Genomic DNA, 16,796 nt, shown 5'->3' on the forward strand with positions numbered 1-16,796 from the left:
GAATCAAACTCAGGACCTTGCACTTGCCAGGCAGGCGCTGCATTGCTGAGCTCTAGCCCTGCCCCTGCTCTATTCTAACTAAATGTGATTCTATATTTGTACATGTTTTGAAAAGCAGGAGGCATTGAGGAGCATGCCAGAGGAGCAAAACATCCTTCACCACACGCACAGAGTCCAGTTAAAATGTAAACACGTCCTCTGTGAAAAAATATCCGTAAGACATCGTCAGCCAGCACCATAAGAGGAGTTAGCTTCAGGCAGCCAGAGAGCTCCCAGGATGAACAGTTGCAGGGAAGAAAAGGATTGAATGAGGCATTATAAATCAAATATCTACAGAAGCCAACTGAGGAGCAGAAATAATGGAGAGAGCTAAAGGGAATGGCGAAAACTGGAGAACTGTCCCTCAGCTTCTCGCCTTGCAGGACTATAGGCCCTGGATTATCCCATCTTTAAATTTTTCCAAATAAATATTGACTCAAGGTATTTTAAACAATTAAGCCAAATATGCCTCTGCACCAGAGACGAGTATAGGGCACTAAATAAACCTCCAATGTGCCACGTTGTACTACTAGGGAATAACATGTAGGGGTGGGGACTTGAAAAATGGGAGTAGGGCTATAAGGAAAGATCACTCAGGATTCAATGATCTGAGATAATCTCTGATGAGGAAATTCAGAAAAGCAAGCAAACCAATAGGTTGAGGAGGTCAGGAGAGGGGTTTTAAACATTCATTCTGAATGCTGAGCCCTATTTGATATGTGCTTTATGGATCAGCTCTGGAAAAATCCACAGAAATACAGTTGGCAGACTTCTGACTCCCCACAGATGTCCACATTTCCACCCTTTGCTTGGCCTCCCTCCATGTCACCTTACACATGCAAAGATTTTCTAGAAGTGGCTGAGTTAAGGGTCTTGAGAGAGGGCGATCATTCAGGCGTATCCTCACAAGGCCAGTATAATCATGTGCATTTCTAAAGGAAGAAAACCTTTCTGGCCATGGGTAGAGTAAGTTGTGACTACAGAAGAAAGAGCAGTGATCCAATGTCACTGGCTTTGCAAGTGGAGGAAGGGGCCACAGGGCACGGGACCCAGGCCACAGGCCACGGGATCCAGGCCAGCCACCTCTGGAACAAGAAAAAACAACGCAAGAACTGGTTTTATTCAGAGCCTGTAGAAAGAAGCACAGCCCTTCTGTCACCTTTACTTTGGCCCATAAGAACCATGTTGGACTTCTAGCCTACAAAACTATGATATAATAAAGTTGTGTTTTAAGCCACAAGTATGTGGTCATTCATAACAGCAAAATTAGAAAACAGATACAGTGTATATACACTCAAATTTTAGAAAAAATATTCCCAGACCTCCCTGAGTTCATCTACAGATTCAGGTAAAGGGTCCTTCTAGAAAGAGCCCAGGATATAGCAACCTCTGACCGCTGTAGGCATAAAACTATCTGGCATGTGCAGAAAGATCAATACTTATCCCCTGACCTTCATCAGCTCTGAAATGTCATTTTATAAGACTGAATTAATTTTCGGGGGATGATTCCTCCAGGTCTTACCCAAGTGGTGTGTGAGTGCCTGACAGTTCCTTGAGACAGAGAGATGGTCCTTCTCTTTTTTGCAAAGCTAGCTGGGTCACTAGCTCTCTCCCCCACCTCCAAGAAGGTGGCATTTTACATCTGCTGAGGTTTAGCCTGACTTCTTCCCTTGCTTTGGGCCAGACTGAGGCCTGGTGTCTCCTGGTGCAGTGTCATGTCTCTGTCAAGATTCTCTTATACAGCCAGACCTGGCCATAACACATAAGAGGGTATTATCAGCAGTGTGAGCTACCTGACTCAAAGCTGTTTTTAGCCTCAGATCTTCTTTCATCAGTTCATCGAATTTCACAATCCCTATAATAATTTGAGATATACTGTATTTTTTTTAAAGTTCCACTACAGTGTCCTTGGGGTGATGCCAACATGTAGTTTGAAGGTTACCACCGTCATCTAAATAGTAAACCTAACACTGAGACACAAATGGCCCAACATCACTTCTTATCTGAGGGTGAGCACCGGTCCTGGAATTCCTGGCACTGGCACACACAACACTTTGCAATGCTGCTAGCTCAGAAAGCTAGATCCCAAACATTGGTAAAAGTGGGAAAGAGAGGCTAGAGGGAGGAAGGAACAGCAAGGTGTTTAGGATGCTATGGAGATTTGCTAAAGGGCAGAGGATGTGGGCCAGACCGCCTTCTGCAAGAAGTTGCTAGTCTGTTAGGGACGGGAACATGGCCCTGCTGAAGGAGGAAAGGGCCATCTCTGCACCTGGTTTCTGTTCTTGGCAGACAGCGAAAGTCCACAAACATTCTAAGATTTCACACAGGTGTGCATATGCCTTTTTCGGGAGGCAGCTTGATATGAACCTCTGTGAATCTGAATAAAGTGTAACACCACACAGCAGTGTACGAATTGCTGCTCTGGGGCTGGGGGAGATAACTCGGTAGTCTAAGTACCTGCCTGGCAAGTGAAAGGACCCAGGTTCAATCCCAAGTACCGCATACTGTGCCTGCCCCAAAACTGAGCATGGTGGTACATGACTGTGATCCCAGTACTGGGGAGGCTGAGGCAGGAGGATTACTACTAGTCTGAACTGAGTAGTGAGACCTTGCACCAAATAAATAAACAAATAATTTTAAAAACAACACCCTTATAGTACTATTCTAACTTGGTACCATTAGCAATTAACTAGTCATGTAAGTGGTCACTACAGACTCCTACTAAGTCTTGAATTTGCCCTCTGACAACAGTAAAATTGTCAGCTACCATTCCAACCATACATAAGATATAAAATGGTTTTAAATTTGCATGACTTGAAAAGATTAACTTCTAATATCATTTTTCTCTGTTGGCTTCTGCTGAATGTCCACCCCTAAAGACTGCCATACATGCCAAACAAACAGGAATGCTTTAGTTTGGGGTTTTGCTTGTTTGTTTTTGCTTTTATACTATTTTGAAATATGCATGGGAATGTGTTGACCTTCTCCTTGCTCAGGGAGGCAGTCCTCAGGCTGGTGGGGGAGGTGCAGCAACTGGCAGAGTAACTGATTCTAGCCCCAGATGCTTCTCACCAGCGGCTTCGAGTAAGAGGACAGACGCCCTGACCAGTTGGGAGGTGACCAAGTCCACTGCAACCGCTGTTACCTGAGATCAGGTAAGAATAAAGACAGAATAGATGGCAACTTGTGAGACTTGTGAAGGATACGTGTGTTCCCACTTAGGCAGGGGACCACCTCACCTCTGGAGTCCCCTCCAACCCTTTAGATCTTCCAAAGTACAAATAACAGTGCTGATTCACTCAGACTGTGCGGCCTTCGGAAGCCACTGCTAAAGGTCACGTCAGTCACAGCACTCCCTTTCTACTAGGCGAAGGCTACGGTTACACTGTACATGAGATCCTACAAAGACAGCTGACACAACCAGCAGTTGGATTCCTTCTTCTGTTTATTTCAGAAGAGATTTTCCACAGACAGCTGCAGCACCATGCTCCCGTCAGAATGTCCTGCCAGCCTTTCTGCAATCATCTTTCCACCCACATCCTTTCCCTGGATCCTGTCCCCAGCAGACTTGTCTGGTCAGTCCTGTGGCCACCCCCGAGCTAAGGCCCCGGGACAGTGGGAGAGTCAGCACCGAAGCTGCCGCACCACACACCAGCAGATGTAGGACCAAATTTCAGCTGCGCCCATCTTGCTTGGGTAGCATCAAGCAAGGCCCTTAATGTGTCATCCTCAGGCTTCATAAAACAGGATGAAACTCTGGTTTCTCTGCAGACCATATAAATCTTTCACCTCTTACTAAAATGGGACCAAGGGTAAAACTCTGCCGGCACCATTGGAGAAGGCTGAGTGAAGTCAGGTGAAAATCTAGTGGCATGGACATACCTGGGCATCACCAATTTGTCATTGTCATAGAAGAAAACACAATTGTTTCTGGCATGGAAAAGGGGGGCACAATGAAGAGAAACAGCATTTCTGAATAAAAGCAGCACCTGTGTCCACTCATCCCTGAGCTTTATGGGTAACTATCTTGAAATGGAAAGACAGAAAATGCATCGTTTACATTTCTATCCAATGCAGTGACTCTTCTTCTAAACCCCTTCAAGTAGCTTCTCTGACCGGAAGCACCATTGGCAAAAGGTGGACAGCCTTCGTGCTTAGTGCCAAGCACCTAAGTTAGTGCTGCTGAGAAAGACCCAGTACTGGTTCTGACAACAAAGGGCCCACCTTGGCTGGAGTCGCACTGTGTCCTGGCACCGGAAGGAGCTGTGCTGCGGGCTCTCGTAAGCTGGCGTTCCTGCTCTACCCAGGCACTCCGACCGGCTGGGCACCACATGCTCTGTCTCCTATAAGAAGAAACAACGAAAGCAGATGAGCCGGCAGCATCAACAGTTTGACAGCACCCTGTAGCTGGGGCAGCCTTGGGGCAGGGGAGCGGCAGCACCTAAAACACTGTACTGGATGCCCTGGGGCATGAAGCCAGTTAGGGGCTGCAGTTTATAGACTCCATCTGTCAGCTGTTACTAGATGCTTGAATAAAAACTTTCAAATCCATGTCCAAAAGACACAAGATAGCCATACAACTATTTTTAAAGCTAACTTCCAAGATGTGACTGATCAGAGTATTAAATCTTTTTGTCTTTTCACACTTAGGTTTGTTTTTTTTTCTTTGTCCATTCTATTCCAATTGATAAAACTTTATTTTCTCCAACCTGTTTCCTTACCTTTAAATGACCCAAAAACTCACCATTCCTTGTTCACTAGCAAGGGGCTTGCGATTTGAGAGAGTGTGCTTCCCCAATCTCTAACTATGATCTGATAAATGCAGTTGATATATCCATGGTTTGGAAAAAATACATGTATTCAACTCTTAGCACAAACAAGGCACTGTAAACATGAACTAATAGGAATTAAAATTCAAAAAGTTATAAATCTTCCCTATTCTGTTATCGCCTTAGGATTCTTACCCTTAAACTTACATACAATTGTGAAAATGACCTTACAGTCTTTTGAATAACTGGGCAATGTTATAGCTAGGGCTTCCAAGAGAAATGATTTAATACAGGACACATAATTGATAGGATTATTTTATATTTTATAATATTCAACCCAAGAGCCAAATGTAGAAGAGTGCAGGAGATCTGTCCATGCACTACAGATCCAAAGAGTCCAGCTGAGGGCCTGGACACCACAGTAATGTCCTGCACGAGTCCAGCTGGAAACCTAGAGCCCACGGCAATGTCTCAGCAAGTCTGCATCAAAGGATCTGCATTGGGAAGGCCCAAAAGTCAGTAGTGGAAACGAGGCAGTCTGCTCCAGGCTGAGGGGTCTGCACTGAAGTGAAGCTCAGAGCAGAGCCAGAGCTCCCCTAAAGAGGGACGGCAGCCATCCTCAGTGGCAGTGAGGACCTGAGCTCCTCCAATGATGAGACAGCTCAGTTCATATCAGAAAAGCCACATGACAGATTTTTCCAGGAAAATCACAGCACATCGTACCCTCCAGTTCTCTTTTTCTATTGTTGGCAACAATTCTCAAGTTGATATTCCACACCCAGAAACACCTGACTCAGTTCAGCTGGGTGCTACAAGTTGATCATTAGTTAACCTACCATAGGTGATTTTAAATTTGTGTGTGTGTGTGTGTGTGTGTGTACACCCAGGATTGGTCTCAGGACCTTATACTGTCCAGGCAGGCACTTATACTACTGAGCCATCTCCCCAGCCCCACCTCAGGTGATTTTAAAGACATTTATCCCCAGATTTTAAAAACTATACTATCAGATTATTACATTTATGTCATAAATGTAGTAAAGTTGACCCTGAAAGAGCTAATTTAACTTTCCTTAAAAAAATCTGGAAATCTGAACAACTAATTTGAAGATAGCAATACACAATACAAGAATCATTGTTGAACTCTTATCATTTTGTTTAGTGAAATTCTGTATCATTTCTAATGTTTCTAATGGATTTTTTTACTATTTTTAAATTCTCTTTCAAAACTAAAACATGTCTATTTTTTTTAAAAAAAACTGTCTATTTTCAAAGGAAAAAAAGGGAAATTGAAGTGAATACACATTTCTCAAAAGAAGTACAAGTGGCCAAGGAGCACATGAAAAGACATTCCCCACCTTTGGCTGTTCTACAAATGCAAACGAAAGCAATACTGAGATCCCAGTTACTCGAGAAAGAATGGCCATCGTCAAGAAATTAAATAATAACATGCTCATGAGGCTGTGAGGGGAAAAGAGAACCCTTCTATGTTGGTGGTGGAAATGTGAACTAATTCAACAACTATGGGAATCAGTAAGGAGATTCCTCATAAAAACGAACTAGAAATTCCACTTGACCCCGACACAGCTCTTCTGGGTAGCTTACCAAAAGAGTTAAAGGCATTACTTTATGGTGATACATCACACCTGTTTATTGCGGCACAATTAATAATAGCTGAACTGTGAAAGCAAGCTCTGCAGCCATTAAAGAATGAATGGATTAAGAAGATATGTAAACATAATGGAACACAGCCCAAAGGAGGATAAATTCGAGCTATCTGTAGAAAAATGGATAGAACTTGCAACTACAATGCTAAGAGAAATCCTATTCAAAAGGTTAACTATCTCAGGGTTTCTCTTATATGAGAAATCTGAAATAGAAGCAATTTAAAGACCAAAATAAAAGAGATGCTAGCCAACACTGAGGCAGACTTTGTGAGGGCACAGGCTGAAGTCTGCACATGCCCAACAAGACCTCTTCTGCTCCTGTCTTTATGATGCAGCGATATTACTCAGTTTATGTCACTGTTGTAAGCATTTTAGTAAAAAATGCATCCTGTGCACTTTGCAAATCTAAACACATTCACTACATGCCTGAACTAAAGGAACTCTTTGCCTATATGTACTGATTTAAAACTAGGAGATAGGTTTTATTGAGCTTCCTTTAGGATTGGAACACTTGTGGGGCCCAAGGGAGATTTTCACAGGTGAGGTCCCAAGGTTAAAGAATATATGTATGCAACACATCAGCAAAACAGCAGGCAGAATGGAGCAGAGCAGAGAGCAGCCTCTCTTTCTTCTATAATTCTCACACAGCTTGTTATCACATACTTACATTCCTACACAGTGCCGTAGCCAGTACATGTGTGCTTACCTGTGCTAAACCAGGGTTACATAACTGCATCCCACTGTGCACCTGCGCTAGACAAGTGGGGACACATCCTCAGGTGTCTTCTCACATTAGTTCCTCTGACCCTCCTAGGAATTACGCCTTGTACAAGTCTCCGATCCTCCAGTCACACCTCACTAAGTCCACATGAGGCCTCAAACAAGATGAAGCAGATAGGAAAAGGCAAACAGCTTCTGGTCACGATCACATCGCTCCAGTTTTTAATAGCACTGGCATCTCCCACTGCCATGGCCGGGCTTTTATCCCACCCTTTGAGCCAGACTGATTCCTCAAAGCTAAGAGCCTCCCTACACTTGATTGCTGTGACTCTTGGGATTCTAGAACTGGCCATCCCAGAAGCTTTATGGGCTCTCTAAGTTTCTGTCTATACTTATTCATCATTCAAATATTTGGTTACTATCAAGTGCTACCATCTGTGCTTCTCTTGGTTCCTGTGTCCTGCTCACAGTCTGCTAGTGGGGTTCAGGGGGGAACGTGCGTGACAGAAACATGGATATGTTATTATGGCGCAACACAAGCAGTGCTATGGTAGGATAAAGGTGAGCGCATGGGGATTTGAGAAAATGCAGGGAAAAAAACCAAACCCAATTCTATGGAGAAAAGAACCATAGATGTGACTGAAACGATGAAGCCACATCCGCAGGAAGAGACTGAGAGGAGGGGAAAGAACCTTCCAAAACAAACATATGGGATGAAAATCACATCAGGCTTGAGTGGCAAATGGACCAGAAGAGGGGCAGAGGAAGGGAGGATAGACAGCTACCACACCCCGGGCAAGAGGGGACTGTCACTTGGACTGCAGAGATGGTGATTCATATGGACAAAAATCAATCATTTAAGATATTGAAGAAGCAGAAAGAATGCGTGCTCTATGCATGCAAGTGTGTGTACACAGGAGGCAGTGTGGATATAACTGTGTGCTTATGCTTCTTAGGGAACATGCTGATTTTCAGCTGCTCAATTGCTAGAGCTGTCTAATGAATATGTGTTACTTTATAACTTAAGAATATTTACGTCTCAAAAATTTTAATAAGGCCAGGTGTGGTGGTACATGCTTGTAATTCCATTGGCTCTGGAGGGTGAGGCAGGAAGATCACACGTTTGAAGTTAGTTACGCTGGGCCACCTGGTGCCTGAAAGAGATTGTGTCTCAAAATACAAAAGGGTTGGGGATACAGCTCAGTGTGAAGGTTCTAGGTTCAGTCTTTCCTATGAGAGAAGCGAGGAAAAAGGAGAGAGGAGACAGGAGCAGGAAACAGACAGACAGAGAGAGACAGAGAGACAGAGACAGAGACAGACAGAGATAGAGACAAAGGCAGAGAGAGAAACATACAGACAGAGATATACACAGAGAGAGACAGAGACAGACAGACAGACAGATAGAGATAGATACACAGACAGACTGGAGACACCAAGAAAGCCAAAAAAAGACAGACGGAAAGAAAAGGCAGAGTGGGGTGTCACAGGTTCAAGAAGGAAGCTTCCTGCCTAACCACGTTTTGTATTTCAGTGGAATGATAGAGACTTTTAACTCCATAAGGGAAAGCAGGGTACAGCAATAAAAGAAACATTACATATTAGTAAAAGTGCACTCGACAATATGACATCTGTCAGAAGATGTTATAAATAATGTTTTTTAAAATAGGTGGCACTGTTTCTTACAATCTGTTCATGGTGAATTTTTAAAATGACATAAAACTTTCAAAAGCAAGGAATCAAAAGTCATGGCTAAATAGGACAACTAGGGAGATGAGTCACTAAAGTCTAAAAATATGGCAACACGAGCAAGCTTCAGCCTTCTTACGAGAAACTGGTCGGATTCTCAGCACAGAAATATGAAAGAAAGCAGCACGGCACCTGTGACACACGCACGTCCGCGCATCCGACGGTGGCCTCCCGGCCTGTTACAGAGCCTGGAGAACTACTCCAACTTTAAGAGATTACTATAAGCTTAAGAACAGGAAACACTGATTTCTGTGGTTTTATTTTTTATTTATTTTATTTTGTTTTGGAACCTGGGATTGAACTCAGACCCTTGCGCTTGCCAGGGAAGTGCTTATTCCACCGAGCCATCTCTCCAGCCCCTCTGTGATTTTAATATAAATTAAAATCATATATATTTTAAATAACATCCATTGAGCTTAAGTTCCTTTAAATACCTCTTACTTGTTATAAAGCATTACCTTCCCAAGGAAAAAAAAAAAAACTTGTACTTCCATTTTGACTAACAAAGCAGGCAGTGTGTTGATTTTGAATCTCTACCATGTTATTTTCTGAAATTATTAACCTATATCTGTTATTCTTTGCTTTAAAAGATCTTGCAATGTTTCATTTCACAAGCTCCCTTGTTTGTTTTATTTAGTTTAGCAAGAATCAAATTATTCTTCCATTCCCAAAGCACTCATGAGAAAAATCCAAAATTACCATCACAAAAATGACCTCAGCTGCCCGAGCTCTGCATGAGTTCTGCACTTGGGCTGAAAACAAGAAGTCAGAACCCACAACTTCAGAGAAAGCACCCCGCTCACTGAACAGGCAACAAGGGAGGGGATTCTGTAGGAATGAATGCAATGTGTTGATCCCTAAGATTACAATGCAGGAACAACGAGCACCAAAAGCAAGCCAGCTCTTCCAGGGTCACTGCAGAGGTGGCCCAATGTCTCACCATCTATCATAGTGGCAGAGAACTTTCAGAAGCCAGTGTCCCAGCTGCCAGCCCAAGCCCAATTATTTATTGAAAAGTGCCAACCCTGCAAATAAATCTGCATACCAAGGTTTTAGTTTAGAAAACACAACTCAAACATTAACATCTTTTATCTTAAAAGAAAAACCACACATGCCATGGTTTCACCACCATCACTATCCAACAGTAATAATGGATGTCCAATTAATAAACCAAGAGCACCACAAGATAGAAAATGTATTCTGAGGAAATCCCTCTGAATGCTGGCCGCCCTTCAGTTCACATCCCGCTCTCTCAGTGCAGCGTCCCCAGCCTAGGGTGGACCTTCCACAGCAGCCCATCTCATGTGTCCTGGATGGTCAGTTGCAGTCCCGTTGTCCCCAGTCACTGGAGACTACCTCCGCATTCCTGGGTCTCTGTCCTTGGACTCTCCTCTTGTCTTGTTCAGTGATAACTCTTAGATCCTTGTAGATGACATCTGTGGGCTTTCAGGGCATCCCTGATATGAAATCTCAGGTCCCCAAACAAAAGTGTCCTGTACTTACTTCACTTTCTGTTCCAGTGCCTTGCAAAATACATGTTATACGTGAATTATTTTGCCTTGCAAAATAATTCATTCCAACATAACAGATCCACTGCACACCAGTGCCTTGCATGGTCCTTTGTGCATTTAGGAAACACACACACACAGACAAGGCATACACAGGCACACACACACACAAGCACACACTTAACACATTAAACCTCAAAAAAAAAAAAAAGAAAAAGAAAAAAGAAATCAAACTAATCTAATGGAAATGCCAGTCAAGTTATTTCTGGAAAGCAGAAGTTAGCAAACATCTCCACTGGAATGCAGCTCCTCCCTGCTTCCTGCTCATTTCTGTAGCTGCAGTTTGGCCCAAGGAAGGCCTTGAGCAGCTGTTTTGCTGAATAAATAAGAAACTGCTAAGCTGCTGGCAACTTGCATTGCAGTGTGTGACTTTTCAAACTGCTTTCCCATCCATTAGCATAACTTATCCACTGCGCTTTAAATGGGGACATGGAAAGTGTCAGCTTTAAGGGCTTCTTCTGTCTCCATTATTTTATGCTTCACAATTTTTCACAGTTGATGGCTGTAGAAAATTCAAACCAGACAATTTTTTACAATCAAATTTAAATGGGATCATTTCAGATTTTCTTATATAACACTGAGCCTTGAGTGCCGAATAAAGCAGCACTAGGTGAGAGCATTTCATGGCTTTCAACCTCAGGCTCTAAACAATGTCCTCCAGCAAAGGGCGCACTTGCCTTCATTTCTCTTGAGCCAGCCATGGAGGATTTTAAAGCAAAACTAATTGTTCTCACAAAATGCAGTGCAGTTAACATAAAGGAGGACCACCGAGTCTCCACATTCCCCTTTAGAATTTGGAAGTATCACAACTCCCATCACTTTACGGACACAGCAAAATGCAGGGACTGGGGTTCACTCCCCGCTGTGCTGGCCCCACCCCTGGATGCACTGAGACACCCGACGGAGCCCAGGAGTGGTGGCCGGGCCTGTAATCCCGGGGCTTGGGAGGCTAAAAACAGGAGGATCATTACGAGTCCCGTCTGTGTAGTGAGACCTGAACACCCTGTACTAAATTTTTAAAAAAAAGAAAGAAACAACACAATGAATTCTGTTTGTTTCTTGCTCAGAAACCCAAACTGTTTAGATATATTTTAATTTCACAGAAGTATATTTTAAAAACATTTCATACAAAACGATAAAAATAAACTAAAGTACAAATATGCACGTTCCATCCTCTCTCACACTAAAAATACATTAACGATAGTAAGAAAGAAAATCTTGACAAAAAAGTTATTCTAAGATATACAAAGAAAATAGACATTGAAAATTGTGGTATCTTATGAGTCTCAGACCTTCACCTGAAATTATAGCTTCATACCCATTTTAAAAGGAATTCACAGATGTCAAGTTTGTGATGTTAGTGGCAGTACCCGCTCAATGCCCTCAGTTTACCCAAGATGCTAGACTAACGGGGGTGGGTGGGGATTGTTCTACCAAAGTGCAAGGTGCTGACTCCCTCTAGACGCCCATCTGCAGTGTTAGCACGGAACAGGACCAGCTCTGCAGGGGCTCGCTCTCACCCCAGCAAAGGCTAAACAGCTTCCATCTGTAATTTTCCAATCAAAATGCATTAATGATATCTCTAAGTCTGTCATAAGACTGCTATGGTTTGTTGAGTGTTCCCTGAAATATACATGCAAAGGCTTGGTCCCCAGAGTAGCAGTTCTGAGGGGCCGTGGACCTCAGGACCGAGAGCGTTGTGGAGGGTGCTCCCATCGTGAAGCGCACGTTCTCCAAAGGGAATCGGAACCCGTCCTGCCGTCCTTTTCTGCTCTGGTCGTGGGGGGCTGCCTTACATACACTGCCACCCTAATGTGCCATCATCATGCGACCATCAAGGGGCACCCAATCTTGGACTTTAAGTTCCAAAACTGTGAGCTAAATACACCCCTCTTTATTAAGAAGAAAGTCCTCGCATCGGGTGTTTTGCTAAAATGATGGAACACTGACTACTCTAAGGTCTCCAGGCATGACTATGAAGAGCTTCGGTTTAACAGGGAGCTTCTCATACAGCAGGATCGGATGACACATTTGGATTGAGCTGAGTATCCCAGGAAAGCGAGCCTATGAAAAACTTGAAGTGGACCTGAGAAAACCTGAGGAGACTGACTGGATCCAAGCACTAACTGTACTACCACCCATTCTGAGGAGCCTTTTATTTGGAAACCTTGTGTAGTGAGGAAAAGAACTTATTGCCGAGAGCACTGCTATTCAATAGCATCTCGATGTCCAGCATCTCTTACTCAAAGGTGACATATCTGTGTTTCAGACTAATTTCCATAAAGATTCAGGTGCCAGAAATGCTGAAGGGAGAAAGGATTCCGCTAAGTAAATGATACTGAGAATAACTAAAGAAAGCCCATCAGAAGAGATTCCAAATCAAGTCACATCACTTTCCTGCATAAAAATATCCACGAGTATTTCATGGCCTCAGAGCTGCCGTGCCAGGGGTGCAAACCCGCAAGGCACGTGCTGGACCTAAAACTCCATGTAGCCTCGTCTCACGGGACTCATCCCCTATGATATCACACAGAGGTACTCAATAAATGTTTGTTCAATGAATTATTAACACAATATCATTTTATGAGGTATCAAATTTGATTTAGAGAGATAAAAGATCTCTTCACTATTAAAACATGCAGCATTCTCATAACTTAACATGATACAGTGCTAGTGTTGGCAATGCCCATGCTAAAAGTATTAAAGTGACACAAGTGCACCAACAAGAATTTCTAGCCTCAAACTGAAACAAGTAAGCAAAGAGTAAATTTGCTGAGAAACCCTCAAGAATAATTCAAAGGGCTGGAGAAGCCAAGAATGGGAGCTGCTGGGCCAGGGGCGCACCAGAACGGCACCGTGAGCCAATCAGCCCTGGACACGCGTGCTGACCCTGAGCACAGCGATCTCAGACCCACAGACCCTAAGGCTGGTAGGTTATTATTTTATTTGTTGAAAATTAAATAATGTTGGTACCAAACCGTGTTGCGACACTGTAAGGAGCATCCTGACTTCAGCCATGTTAGAGTATTGGGAAATAGATACATATATATTTTAGGATTGATGAAAGAGTGGCTAATTCTATGGTGCACAGTACTCACACCGCACACTGAAAACAGGCGCCACTAACACAACCACCACATGTGGCCATATCTTGTTTCCTGAGGCACCCACCGCCACTCCCAGGGTTCCCTTGTTTGGGTCAAATGTTCTCACTCCAAGATAGTGAGCAGATATATCTGACCATTACACCCTCCTTTTACCTGAAAAAAAGGATAGAAAAGCAAATGTTGATCTGGTCCTTTCTGCTTCTACAGTGAAAGAAAAAAAAAAGATCCCGCTTTTTCCCTTCTGTGAGAAATTCCTCAAGTGCAAGAACAGAGTTCACATGCTTGGAGTCAGACTACGATGATGAATGCCTCTGATTTACAGGGACTCCCTCTTTGGGTCAAAGTTTTGTCTTCTCTGCTATTAGAAAAAAAAAGTGTCTGAGAGGCTCCAGAACAAGAATTCTTAGGATCGAATCCAGGACTCGTACAATCCACCCACTACAAACTGTTCCAGTCTCACTTCGTGGGCCACATCCTTGGCCTGTCTCCCAGCACAAGCATGAAAACTTGGGCGGGTGCTCTTGCACGGCCATTGCCCATCTCTGACGGGCTCACCCCCGGTGTGTTCCCTCGCTGCAGTTTCCTCTACTTAAGTAACTCAGTGCACAGTACAGACCGACGATCACTGTCTGAGTGAACTCTTTTCTATGGCCCCTTTTTTGCGGTCCCTTATCATTTTACACAGATTTCTATTACTGAAGGAAGAGATTCCAAATCAGTATTTAAACAAAAAGTGGAATGTATGGCTTTGCTACACTAAGGGAGGGCTGCATCTTCAGCAAAGCAGAGAGCACCATCTGTGCAGCACCTGGGGACCCTTAGCGGTCAGGGGGCTGGCCGATTTCAGAAGTTGGAACATTTAGGCATTTGGTGATGTTAGCTTCAGAGGCAAAGCTGGAGTGAGAATGTCATGCCTGGCGGACTTGTGGTGGTGTGTGCTGGAGTTATGCTGCTGCTGATTTTGGGCTTTAGTACTGTGTGCTGGCAGGGGGGCTGTGCTGCAGAAGTGTGCTTGATCACTGGAATAAGCTGCTACAGACAAACTGAAAGATCTAAAACAAGTCCTGATTGTCACTGGTCACCACGGACACAGAAAAATGAGACTTTTCCTAAGAGAAAATGGAATTTTTGTTTTCATCCCTACTGTATGGGAATATATTAGGCCATAATAACTCATCGATTAGCCACACCAAATTCTTCTATTCTAATATATGTTGGGCTCTTGCTATTTATCAGACATTACAGGTGAGTACAATCATGCGTCATTTGGGGTCACCTGAAGTGACAGACAGCATATGAACAGGAAATCTCTTTTCTCTTTGCACACACAACTGCACAAGTTCAAGCAGAATCACCTCAAATGTCTGCTGCTACAAGAATACAGAGAAAGTCCTGACGTGAAAGTCAGGAAGTCCAGCAACCGCCCACACAAATCTGCCCAACTCAATAATAAAACCAACTTCCCAAACAATATGCCAACTACATCTGGGATTTTAAGAAAATGTGTCTTTAATGTTGTGTAGTCTGTCCAACTCCTGCCTAGCCGATTGCCCATCCTCAGTGCCAGTGTGAAACTTAAATGACTTCTCGTCAACTTGCCGTGGCCTCTCCACACAGAAGCCAGCTTCCAGGAGCCACGAACAAACACCAGCTGCAAGAAGCAGGCAGTAAGTTGTTTCACTACTTTCTGCTCCTGTGGCTCACAGGACACAATGATGGTACCTTACAGAAGTACTCCCAAAGTGCCCCCAAAACTATTGTATAAAAGGCACCGATCACAGCCAAACACAGCACCCATCCAAAATAGCCTCTTCAGTCTTAATTGACCTTGGAAGGCTAGGGCCAAAATGTTGGATTTCCTTGCAGCCCTCCTTTTTCTCTAATTTTTGGTCTGCAAACTTAGGTTGTTAACCCTCCAGAAGAGAAGCTTATTGTTATTACCATACAACTTAGGCTGATAAGCTTAACCTCACTATCTGTCTGAATGTCAAACATCTTAGGCATAACATGGAACGGGTATTTTTCATCAAGTATTGATATGTTAAACTTTACGTCCCTACAGAATATGATGAAAAAAATTTTAAAAACCAAAATATATTTTAAAAATAGGAATAAAGAATTATATATATTTACATAAAAGTCCAGAAATCTAACCATATACAAACTGGTAGCAGGACAGTCCCACAATGCTGCTTTTCCTGTCTCCTGCCTTCATTCACCACTCCCTTCCTTTTTAAACAATCATCTACCCAAGAGAGCACAGCAGCAACCGGTGTGTCATGACAAGTAGCAAGTATTCAGAAGACCAGAATGACAGGCACTCCAAGCACAAACCTACTATTACAAATTGCTATCTTCAGTGCAGTTGCTCAGTTCACAGGTATCAGCATATATAGTTAGTCAAGGTGAGAGTCCTTTCAATTAACTGCTAGATTCAAAAATCTTTAGGACATATGAGAACTTGTACTGTAACATCATGTAACTCAGTTGCGTCCCAAATTTTCTGATTAAGGAGATTATGGGGCCACAGAGGAAAGTGATCGATGATGTAGAGTGTGCCTTAAGAGAGTCACATGGAGAAAAAACATTCTCTCAGGCTTTCACAAAGAGCAAATTGGCCAAGCAATGGCTGTGACTCATCCACATGGCTGACACTGACAAATGATCTACAAATTGAGGTACAGGGTCTCAGGATAAATCCTGAGGGGATTTGACTAATCTTATCAGACCCAAAAGCTACAACTCTTGTTGCATAGGTCCTGCTTTACCTTGGTCTTAACCATCTAGCAGAAAAGTATAAAAATGAAGTATAAGAAGTAAAGCCATGCTGTTATGTTGAGCTGTAGGGGACTCAGGTCAACAATTTCTGACATTGCCAGTGAAGCAGAAGACCCAATACTATTATGGACTACTGGACTATTTTAGAATATTTTGCTGAGTTCACACACCTATAATATTTAAATGACAGAACTAAACAAAAAAAAGGGGGGGATACAGATGAATGTCCATTTTGTATCTGTGTATTCAAAATGGTTAGGATAGATATATAGTTACATTCTCTTAATTCAATGAATAGAGGGATTTGTTCTAATAGTGTTTATAAAGAGGATATCATGTCTGCATCTTGTACAACAAACAACCACTAGGAAGTCAGTATGCAATGTGTTAATTATTGGAACTCTC

The 16,796-nt window shown here is 43.1% G+C and overlaps 1 protein-coding gene across 2 annotated transcripts in view; it reads right to left on the bottom strand.

Moving 5' to 3' along the window:
• The window catches only part of Fam13c (family with sequence similarity 13 member C), a 100,009-nt gene that overhangs the window by 66,468 nt on the left and 16,745 nt on the right, over window positions 1-16,796 (bottom strand). For both annotated transcript variants that reach the window (XM_004645872.2, XM_004645875.2), the window contains exon 3: window positions 4,264-4,382. In XM_004645872.2, the coding sequence (XP_004645929.1) occupies window positions 4,264-4,382 (119 nt within the window). The remainder of the gene's footprint in view (window positions 1-4,263; window positions 4,383-16,796) is intronic.

Source organism: Octodon degus, unplaced genomic scaffold, assembly GCF_000260255.1.
Source record: "Octodon degus isolate 3935 unplaced genomic scaffold, OctDeg1.0 scaffold00240, whole genome shotgun sequence".
Lineage (NCBI taxonomy): Eukaryota > Metazoa > Chordata > Mammalia > Rodentia > Octodontidae > Octodon > Octodon degus.